At 51.6% G+C, this 11,114-nt stretch overlaps 1 protein-coding gene across 7 annotated transcripts; it reads left to right on the plus strand.

The window, feature by feature from the left end:
- Nucleotides 1–37: 37 nt before the first annotated feature.
- Nucleotides 38–11,098, plus strand: LOC308186285 (uncharacterized protein). Of its 7 annotated transcripts, none has more exons than XM_080608436.1 (10): nucleotides 38–178; nucleotides 777–940; nucleotides 1,859–1,994; nucleotides 4,175–4,237; nucleotides 4,438–4,582; nucleotides 8,320–8,394; nucleotides 8,701–8,766; nucleotides 9,204–9,275; nucleotides 9,575–9,646; nucleotides 10,006–11,098. In XM_080608436.1, exons 3-10 carry the CDS (start codon nucleotides 1,992–1,994, stop codon nucleotides 10,134–10,136), a joined length of 627 nt encoding a protein of 208 aa, XP_080464562.1. In that variant the 5' UTR covers nucleotides 38–178; nucleotides 777–940; nucleotides 1,859–1,991; the 3' UTR covers nucleotides 10,137–11,098. The 7 variants fall into 7 exon arrangements, with proteins under 7 accessions (XP_080464562.1, XP_080464564.1, XP_080464565.1 ...); XM_080608438.1 differs by lacking the exon at nucleotides 10,006–11,098 and adding an exon at nucleotides 9,845–9,999; XM_080608439.1 differs by lacking the exon at nucleotides 10,006–11,098 and having other exon boundaries at nucleotides 1,859–3,701; nucleotides 4,438–7,923; nucleotides 9,575–9,981.
- The last annotated feature ends 16 nt before the right edge of the window (nucleotides 11,099–11,114 follow it).

The raw sequence follows: 11,114 nt of genomic DNA on the forward strand, positions 1-11,114 counted from the left end.
GAATTCACTGTCACCAGACGATTCTGTCGGATGGGATGGGTTTTCATGTTATCGTCACTGGGTGCTTACAAGTGATGCATTAAGTGATACAAGCTTCTGTGGTCCTGTGGGATAGCGAGTGGCTCTGAAGAGGAGTAACTGCACACAGAGGGAACGGATAAAAGATCTTGCTTTCTCTGTACGTATCGCTTTGGTCATTTCCAGGGTGAGTTTAATCCAGTTCTCCTCTCCCCAAAGCACTTGTGTTGCACAGAAACTCATTCCTGCTTCTTGCTGAGACCTGCTGCTGGATCAGTCCTTTCCTCCCTGCCCTGGGCTTGTGATTGAAACATATACATATATTTGTCTTTTTTGGTGTCTTCTCCCATCCTTCAGGCTACAGGGTGGCCACTGTCTGACGTGAGGCTGTAACGTCTGAAGTCCATTGCCAAATCTTCTGCCTTCCTCCCCTTGTGTACATTCTTCATCTTCATGTAATATGGAGAGTTTCCCCTCGCAAGATGAGTTCCTTGGGCAGAGCAGCAAAGCTGCCAGCCCTGGGGGGAACCTGATCTCTTGATGAGCTCCTCTGCTCGGGGCTGGGGTGGAGATCGGGAAAGGGAAGGCCACTACCCTCGGATAATTCTCTTTGGTGAGGAGTTTGGTTTTATTTTCTGTGCAAGTCTCAAATGCCATGCGTGGGGTAGATGGGAAGGAATGATGGGCTAGATCTCACTAGGTCTAAAATCTAATGTGGCTCTGGTCTTACTGACCCATCAATTGCCTTTTTTTGACAGCACAGGATTAAACCTGATCCATGAATGTACTGAGTGTTGCTGACTTCCCTTCGCCTTCCCTTCGCGCTCCATCCTTGGCACCGCTTTGAGATGGGAGTGGTAATGCAGATGTGCCCTACCTGCGAGCAAATCCGTCAGCTTATTTTTCTGCAGGAGGAAAAATGGTAAAAAGGGTGACTTGTGTTTAAGTTACTCTCCTGGATTCTCTGTTGCCTATTGGAAAGCAATCTGCAGGAGTGACTATTTCTCCATATCCTTAAGCTCATGATGTGCTTCTGTCTCATTGACTTCAACTGTGAATTGGTCCTTACTGGTTTGGTAAGGACTGAGAGCTGTGCACTGGGAAGCTGTAAGACAGCGGCTGTAGCCCTGTCACCTTCTCCTGTTTTTATTTTACCATCCTGCGATGCGAAAGAAGTTGACTTGCTACTGTGTGCCTAGCCCCAGTTCCAAGTTAACAGACGCATCGTGTTTTCATGGTCTCAGAAATCTTAAATAAAAAGATAAATAAAAGAATGTAGTTAGTTTAGGAGAATGAGATACATTTTTTTGTCCAGAGATAGATCCTTTTCTCTACTCTTAGGTTCATCTGGGCATCGCTCAGCTCCAGCACTGGTGGCAGCTGCTGCATAGCCTTTTACAGCACTTTCTGGTCACTACAGAGAGCTGTTAGCACAAGTGTCTGACATAATAATTCCTTTTTTTTTTCTGAGAACATCTTTTCTGCTGGGATTTGAACACAACTTCCAACTAAAGAACTGATTTGGTAGCATTTTAAAATATATTTTAATATACCTACATATTTAATATACCTATTTAATAATATACCTACATTTTAATATACCTATTTAATATATCTACAGTGACTGTAGACATGTCATCGGTTTTATTTTATTTTTTACCTGCCTATGATGCGAAAGAGTTTGACTTGCTACTTTGTACCTAGCCCCAATTCCAAGTTAACAGACACATCATGTTTTCACGTTCTCAGAAATCTTAAAAACATAAATAAAATTTAGTTAGCTTAGGAGAATGAGGTATATATTTTTTTCTGAGAGATGGATCCTTTTCTCTACTCTTAGGTTCATCTGGGCATCGCCCAGCTTCAGCACTGGTGGCAGCTTTTGGATAGCCTCTTCCAGCACTTTCTGGTCACTACAGAGAGCTGTTAGCACAAGTGTCTGACTTAAAAATTTTCCTCTGTGGCCAAGAAGAATGGTACGTATCTGAACGCCTTTCTTAATTACGAGCTTACAGATTCCCCAGCATCTTTCGTATGGGAGCTGTCAAAGGTGAAGGCTGAATCTGTTTGTCTCCCTAGCATAAAATACGGAGACTTTTCAATGGCTTATTTTGACAGTAATAGAGAACATGTGGATGTATTTTGGGGTTGTAAACACACTGGATTGAGCGTAAAGATCCTAGGGAGGATCTCATGGTTTGCTGCTAATGACAGCCCTCAGAATCAAGGCTGGGGTCTTGGAGAAGCAGGGAGCTGCCGCTGGTGGTGGCAGAACAGCGATGCCGGCGGGGGCTGGATGGAAACTTGCAGCCGAAATGGATGCCCCCAGGAAAGGGGTGGGAGGGCAACAGAGGATGGTGTTGCTCTGAGGAAGAAGATGGGTGCTGGGGTAGGTGGAAGCAAAAGGTAAAAGCTCAGTTTCCCACCTGCTGAGGGAATTTGGAGGGTGCTGGAGCAGCCTGCGCTGGATTGAGGCATCCTGTTTGGGAGCAGAAAGGAGCGGGGGGCTCCTGTGCAATGAAGGGGTGCTCAGAGTGAGGTCTGAGGCTTATGTCTTTGAGGAACAACCCATGCTAAGTGAGCTGGAGCTAATCTGACCTGCTGCCAGGTGTCTGTGTGTCTTGTCCTGCTGGGAAATTGCAAGGGCCTTTTCTGTTTTAAAATCAGCTGGAAAACGTGTTTCTCTTTCTTTGTACTGCCTTGGTGTAACTCTCCGGTAGTGCCCGGTTTGTTGGGGTCAGCTCAGCCATTTAGAAAGCAAAACTGAAACCTTAAATAAAACCTGAATGAATGACCTGCTTCTCCTCCCCTTTGTTTCAATGAGGCTTGCAGAAATGAATGGGGGGGTGCTTGAAGGAGTTGTGTTTCTCTGATCTGTTTTAATTAGATCTTACTTGATAGAGCAAAGTGACTTTACGCTGAAAGCTGATGCAGAAAGTGTGATTTCTACTGCTTATTTTAACCTGTTTGGAAGTCATTAATGCTCTGAGAAAGACCAGTCTGGAAGCAGGATGTAGAGCCCTCTTTTTGGGCCTCTTCCAGAGAGAGAGGGGCTTGTGGATTCGGTCCGCAGACCCCTTCAGGTTACGTACCCGAGAACATTGGCCAAAGCTGTCAGGTACCTACCCTGAAGCGATCTGAGGAGAGGATCCCAAACTAAATCTGTATGTGGAGGTAGCCACAAAGCTCTGGCCAACAAGATCCGCCAGCTGTGTGGCATCCAGGGCAGCATTCGTAGCACAGACGGTTTGTATGTGGTCTTGGACACTGGCTACATGTGTCTTTATGGTGTCTGGGAGACCACCTGCCTGCGACCATAGAGACGCGGTCCTCCCGGCCTGCTAGAGCGGCCCCCCGCGGTCCGCCAGAATCCCAGCGTCCCTTGCGCGCTCCCGCCCGGCCTCAGCGGCTTCCGGCGGCGGCAGAGCAGGGGCGGCGGGAGCAGCGGGGCGGCGGTAGCCGCGGCGTAGCGCGGGCAGGGCCAGAAGGTGCAGACGGTGATGGTGCAGCCCATCGTAGCCTTCCTGCGGCCGGGGGGCGACGGGGGAGCGGGTGGGGGGCGGCCCGGGCCTCAGGGGTCTCGGCCCGGGCCTTGAGGCCTTGTTCCGGGCCTGGAGCTCTTGTCCCCGTGCTGAGCCCTTCACGCAGCGCCGCAGAACCTCATCTTCTGCTACCTGCAGAGCGTGAGTAGCGCAGGGAGAGGACGGGGAGGGGATGGGGATGGGGATTTGGGGGAGGGGTGGGGGGAGCGGGGAGGGTCCGGGGATCCCCCTCGCTGAGTTTTCGGCTCTCACCGGTTGCTCGGGGCAGGTTTGTGGGGAATGGAGAGCTGTGCGGCGTGCTGGTGGGTACAAGGAGCTGCTGCGCAGCGCGGCGTTGCCCCCTCGTGTTAACGGGAGTGGGATCGTGCAGCCGGGCGTGCAGGAGTGTTCCCTTGTGACTGGAAACGTGTTCTTCAGCAAACGTGTAGTATTCACCCGGTCCTATAACACTCTAAAATGTCAGACTGTTAATTGAAAGTGCCCCTGAGAGTTGCTCCTTGGAGTGTTTGGGAGCTCTAGCGGCTATGGTTAGCGGGTATTTCTGAACACATGAGAGAGAACAGAACTACTCGCGGTGTTTGTGTGCCTATTTACTCTCCTCCTTCATTCTGCAGAGGTCGAGGATCCAGGTGTGGCTTTCCGAGCAAGTGAACATGTGGATAGAAGGCTGCATCATCGTGAGTATCAGCACGACCCCGCGTTACGTCGTTAGTTTGTTTTCCCTCATTCACAATCCTATTTTTTCTTGTCAAGAGAAGCTAGCACAAGGGAAAAAAAAAATCGCTAACAATTAGTCTTCATTGTCCAGCCTGGGTCAGCAAAGCTGACGATGGTTTGTGTTGTTGCTGAACTAATTGCCACTGTTGCTGATTTCTAGGGCTTTGACGAGTACATGAATTTGGTGCTGGACGACGCAGAGGAGATTCACTCCAAGACAAAATCAAGGAAACAGCTGGGTGTGTCGTGTGTCTGTGCAACCCGAGCGACGCGCGGTCTGAAACCTGCCTGGGTGAGCCTTCTAGGTAGCAGCACTGAGAGGTACCAACCGTGATGGGCAAAACCCTGCTCAACCACAGGAAATACTTTCTGAAAACGCGAGATTATTCTCAGGTTCTGGGCTCTCTCTAATCCCCTCTTTCCCTTCTCTGTGCTGCAGGCCGGCTCATGTTAAAAGGGGACAACATCACTCTTCTACAGAGCGTTTCTAACTAGAATTTGCCATCCTTAGAACAAAGGTGGCTGCCGTGCTGCGGAGTGACTGAGTGCCAGGGGAACGCGGCCCGCTGGTAGATAGGAAGTTATTTGTAACTGGGGTTGCATGCTGAGGTCAAAAGTCCTTCCTTTGTGGACTTCCTTTTCTTTTTGCTGTGGATCTGATAAGTTTCGCTAACGGTATGTGCTTTCTCGAACATTACATCTGCATTATGCGGCCAGGGTGGACTCGTTCAGGGCACGGAAGCCCCACACGGTCCTTGAGCTAGCAGGGTGCTAAGGAGGGTGTTGGAGATTTTGCATACAATTGCAGCCCTTTGTTGCTGCAGTGACAGGTTCCTCAGATTCTTTCTAAACGGGGTTTAACTTGTTGAGAATCTTTTTGGGAGTGTTTATTGTGGATCAATCAGTAAAAGTATCTTAGTGGGCCCGTGAGGGATTTGGGGCTGTGGTGCAGTAACCCAGCGTTTACAAGTGTTACTGCTACGCATGCCTGTCCAATAACGTCTCCAGATCAGAGAGTGAGAGCGGGCAACTGGTTTGGATTAAATCTGTCACTTCTTGCTGCTTTGGACAGAGCCTGTAGATTAAACCCTTGTGCTGTTCAATAAGCTGGGGTATCAGATGTGTCGGTTGGGTTTTTATCACTTGATTTATTTTTTTTATCCGTCTGGAGATCTGTCTGTTCTATTTAAGTTTCCCCAAGAGAGCTGAGTTGCTTGGTGCATCGACCAAAGATCAGTTCCCTGGCTGACTTGGGACAACCAGTCCCCTCGTTTTTCTGAGCACAAAAAAAAAAAAAAATTGACTGTAACTGTAACTCAGAAACTAAGATTACCTGAATGGAGAGAAATGAATTTTGATGCACAGGCTGTGCTAGAAATCTGTTAATCAACATTCAGTTTTTCAAAACTTCAATTTGTGTATCACCATCATGAAAATTAGTAAATTCAAGGTGGGAGATCCTTTCCTGAAAGGGAAGGACAGAAATACGAGTCTTGCTGTGGGGCCTACCCAGCGCAGTTCTGCCATTCCGAGAAGTAATACGTCAGGAGTGTCACAGCAGACGTTCCCAGGAAGAAACCTTTGAGGGGCAGCATGACACACTTTATTGGCTAAAGCAGCTTCAGCTGTACAGCCTGCTGCCGGGATGGGGAATTCTAAGTTGTGTTCAAGTTGCTGAGTTCCTTTCAGCATGTAGTAAAGATGTAACGTGCCGATGTGGTTTGGGAACAGGAGGCATTACGTGTCACCAGCAGTGGGCACACAGGGAACAAAATAGTATCTTACGAGGTCCTCCACATCCGCCTTTCATTTTGTCCTTGGTTTGCCAGCTGGAGCTTTCAGGAGGCGAGGAAGGAGGCTGTCCCAGTGAGTAGTTCAGGTGTTGCAGGGTATTTGTGATGCAGTGCTTGTAAAATTTACCTGCCCGCATCTCCTGTTACAGGCAGCCCCCCCCGGGCCCTGTGAGACGGGGAGCTGCTGCCCGGGGTTAGGCCCAAGGTGCCCTGTCAGGCCCAGGGCCGCCCTTGCCCTTGCCCTCGCCCTGCCCTTCCCTCCCGCTCCTCAGCCCTTCCTCAGGCCTTTTGGGCCGTCCGTCCCACCGCCCTGCCCCGTCCCTGCCGTCTCCCGAGGGAAGCAAAGAGTCCCTGGGCGGCCTTCAGGGAGGAGGTTCTGCTGAGGAAATTAAAGCTTCCCCCTTAACGGGCGCCTTGCGAGTTATTGAGTTCCAACCTTCTGCCTTCCTTTCGTAGCAGTGCCTCTGAGGGGTGTGCTGTAAGGTAGCCGTCATCTGGCGCGCTGCTCCTCCGTTTCCCAAAGGAGCTGCCCTCAGGATCTGACTAACTCTGGATGCACCCGGTTGTCACCTTAATTTCTCCGTTAGTTTGCTGGAAACAACCTGCTTGGGTGACCGTTGTGTTTGTTTCTTAAACCTTGGATCGAGGAGGTCTCTGTTTCCTTATGCTGATGTTCACGAGGAAAGTGCAGAAGGGATGCTTGCTGTTGCCCGGGTCGGTACTGTTGCCAGGATGGGAATGTTTAGCCTACCGGCCCTCTGGTGCTGTTAGGCTGCACTCGGAGTGTGAGCTCTGGGCCTTATTTGGAAAAGACTGCGTTATTTGAGTGTACAAACCCGAGATATTCTGTGGATAGGTGATTCTCGAACCACGTCAGAACCACTGCTGGAGTCTGACGCGCGTTTGACTGATCAGGCGGAGCAGGTGAACTGAATTTGTTGCTGGATGGCGAGGTGTTCTGGGGGAAGAGCTAGTCTAAGGAAAACTTCCTCTTACTGCCCCTTCCCATCTCAAATGGCCACTGCCTGGGGAAATTGCTTCTTTATGAGATTAACTACAACGTTACAGTGAGGATGAGGAATCATCATTACTCCCATAGTTATTTGCTGCCAGGCCGCAGCGTTGATTTCAGAGATGTTTTTTTTAAAAAAAAAAGGAAAAAAGAAAGGAAGTATGTATTCTTTTACATACTCTCTTTTTCCCGAGAGTAAATGTTGTAGCTTCAGCAGTACCCTTCCTCTGGAAACGATTCCCAGTGCCTGCTCAGACACTGGGGAGGAAAATGACCGAGAGAGCAATGGAGGAGAGCCACCCGATATAAAGAAAGGAAAAAAGAGGTTATGGATGAAGGGAAAGCCACTACATAAAAAATTGGTGCTATCTAAAAATTGGTTAAGGGTTTGGGACCTGCAGGTGCTGCCTACACGTGCGTGTGTTGCAGTCGTGCCTGTTGCCACTGCGTAAAATGGAGAGAGCTTCTTTGTCGAATGCAGCATGAAAGCATGCGCCATTGCCTGGAAGAAAAGCACGGCCTTCCCTCGTGTGGGACTTCTTCCCTATTGATCTGTGGTTTACCTGAAGGTTTACCATAACCTGCATCATATGTTTCAAAACAAAAACAAAACCCAACACCAACATTAAAGGGTGGCAAGGCAGATGCTCATCTGGGGACTGCTGGGACTGACAGGCATTGCTCCGCACCGGTCCTGACAGCAGCACCAGCTGCAGCGGCGGTGGTGGAAGCATGGTGCGAGTGTGGGGAGCCACGGCCCCTGCCTGCGTCCTCTTCCTCCTGCTGGTGGCCCTGTGTGCCCGGGGTGCCCAGGCTGCGCCATGGCGACCACCGGGAGCAGGTGGGTGGGCAGGGCCGGGGCCAACACCAAACCCTGGGCGGCATGGTGCTGCGCGGCACGCGTATGGATGGAGGGGACGGGGACGGGATGGCAGCAGGGCCGGGCGGGCACCGCGGGCAGGGGGCAGGCAGGAGGCAGAAGCCCCGCAGGGTGGCACGGTGGGGCCGTGGCTGCTGCGGGGTTGTTTCCTGCCGGGGGGGCCGGGAGCGGCGCTGGGGCCGAGAAGCCCGGGTCTGAGCCCCTGTGGGGCTGAGGCCGCTGGCCCCTCTTGGGAAATTTCCACCTGCATCTTTGTCCCGTGACATTGCCTCAGCCCCCTCAGTCACTGCAGGGTGCTGGGGAAGAGGGAGAGCACAGCATGCCATGGCAACGTCTCTCATCTCTGCTTGATTTTAGATGATGACGATGTTGGCTCTCGATATCCAGCTTCTCAGCTGGATCATGGTTTGGAGCCTCAGGAGGATCCCCGAGGTACGTTGCGAGTGTGCTTCCTTGAAGGAAGATGGCTAATGGGCTGTAATAGTTTATTCAGGGTCTTCCAAGTGCGTTTGTGCCTTGAGGGGGCTTGCACAAATGAGCCCTGAATATTTCTTCACTTGGAGAGATGCCACCCCTGCCCCTCTCCACAGAGAGGGAAGAACCCAGGCTTTTCTTCCTGTTTGGGCCATGTCATTACCTGAGCCCCAGCCAGTGCCTCCCGGTCACTGAGGAAGAGGCAGGCCCCAAGAGGCAATGGAAGCTCCCCTTACCTGTGTCTGATCCCACTTGTGCCCACAGGCAGTACTGGTCAAGTGCCTCCATGGAATCCTGCTCCTGAGCCTGCCAGTATGGGTCCCACAGGTGGTAAGTTGTCCGTGTTCATTTCCTTGCTGTTTGTTAAGGGTTTGTTGAGCTAGCTCAGCAAGGGTTCAGCTGCTCACTGGCCAGGGGGCTTCTCCATGACAAACATGGATGATCATTTTTCCCGGGGTCTGCACGCTCCCCCTGCAGTGGGGTCTTCCTTTGTGTCCAGCAGAGATCTTCCCGTAAGAAACACCTGAGGGGCCACATCTTTGGCGGCGTGGTCCCTGCGGGGTGTTGCGCACAGCCTGGAGAGAGGATTTGGGAAGAGGCCAAGAGGGAGCCTCCAGCTCAGCAGGCCCCTTTGCGGCTTTGGAAATCCTGGCTCGTGTCTGGGTCCCACATCCTTGCCTGAGCCCCCTCCAGTCGCTGCAGGTCACTAAGGAAGAGGTAGATCACACCATGCACGGGGAATGTTTCTCTTCTGTGCTTGATTGCAGCAGTTCTCGTAGGCTCTGGCTACTCGACACCTCAGCCTGATGTGGACCACGAGCCTCAGGTTAATCTGCCAGGTAAGTCAGCGGAAGGCAGGAGCATCTAGGTGCTGCAGAGCCAGCAGGCACCTTGCGCTTGAGTTGAGACCTGGGGTGGGCACGGGGAGGGCCCTTCTCCGGGCAGCTCCACGCACGCTTAGTTTGTACCAGCACGGTGCCACTGCAGGCACCCAGCAACTGTTTGCAAGATGCTCTGGAGTGGCAGGGAGAGACGAGTGCCGTGGAGCAGTCCCCTCTTTGAACCGCATTCTCTGTCACTCTGGTCAGAAGGAGTATGTTGGCGTAGTTCACAGGAGGGACTCCACTTGTGTTTACAGATGGGACCGAAGGCGAAGGTGATCCAGGCTCCCAGATGGGTTCCAGGACTGAAGCTCTGGGAGATGGCCTGGGTAAGTTGTGGCTTTTGACTTCCTTTGAGAGCTGCCAGCTCAAAGCCCAAACGTCAGCCAGGCATCTCTGCAGGTGGGAGGGTACAGACCGGCACGTGTGTGTGCCCTGTCAAGGCACGAGCCCTGGTATGCTCTCCTACTGAGCTATTGATGTAGATGGCGCTGGGACAGAAACTTCTCACGGGGCTTTGGTTGCAGAAGTGTCCCCAGGGAGGGCTTTGCCAGACCCTCGGCTGCTTCCTGCGCTGGAGCCCAGCTGGTATCCCAGGGGTGGGTAGTCATTTCACTGACTTCACAAACGAAGCCCTGGTCCTCCAAATTGCACTGGTGCCAAAGTTAACTTCCTACTTTCTGTTCAGGTCCTCTAACAGCGAAGGACAATGCTGAAATAAGAAAATCTTCCCCAACATCCCCTGACATCACAGGGAAAATCAGAAAGTACTTCGAGAAGGCAGCACCTGGTGGGTATATTTCACTCTGTCCGCCATAAGACTTGGGAAGCTGAGGTTCTAAATCCATGTGTGGACACACCGTAACCTGCACAGCAGGAAGGGATGGATCAGAGCGGAGACACTCAATTTCACACCTGGCAGGCACTGGTGAGCCTCAGAGAAGGCCGAGAGCCTCTGCTGCCTCTTGTGGGTCACGCCGTGTCCCAGGGGCAGCTGCTAGCCCAGCACTACCATAAGTGGTCCGAGCTGTTCCGTGCAAACATTGGTATCCAGCCAGCAGCAAAGGGCTTCTGCTGAACTTGTGTTCAGCTCCCGCACAGCGCTGCTTGCAGCTGGGCGAGTTCAAGGCAGGAGGCACAGCCCAAGCAGTCCTTGCTGTCTCATTTGCCGGGAGACACATGTCACTGCAGGGGAAAAGCACCCTTGGCGCTTACCTCAGTTTCAGCTGATTTAGCTGTCCAATTCTAGTTGGGTTTCAAATGACTTGGCTGTGCTTCTCCTCTTGTTTGGGGACTGTGGGCTCTTCCCTGATGCCCACGACTGTGCCCACAACATGGTTCAAGAGCTTGCGGCTCAGCCTGATGTGTGTGACTCTTGCCCTTCCCATGGGATGGAGTCAGCATGATGGGATGGACATGCTTCTCAGAAGGGCTGTTCCTGCCTCTGAACTGGATGCAGCTTTTTTCTGTCCTCTTTGAAGGCACGAATTGAGCAACATCTTGCAGTGTGCCAAAAATGCACTATGTGCGATGTGAACAAGAAGATCTCCTGCAATCTCCTGGTCTCGCAGCAGGCCAGATTTTGCTGTCTGTGCTGGTAGACTGCCAGGAGTCGAACACTTAGATTTTTCTTTGTGAATGACATGTTGTGTCCTGGTTCCAGTTAGGACAGAGTTAAGTAGCTCATAGTAGCTGGTAGGGTGCTATGTTTTGGATTAGGATGAGAAGAGCGCTGATAACATGCTGATGTTTTAATTGTTGCAGATTAGTGTTTACACCAGGCCAAGGACTTTTCGG

The sequence above is a fragment of the Anser brachyrhynchus genome (genome assembly GCF_964034855.1).
Source record: "Anser brachyrhynchus genome assembly, contig: SCAFFOLD_149, whole genome shotgun sequence".
In the NCBI taxonomy this organism is placed as follows: domain Eukaryota; kingdom Metazoa; phylum Chordata; class Aves; order Anseriformes; family Anatidae; genus Anser; species Anser brachyrhynchus.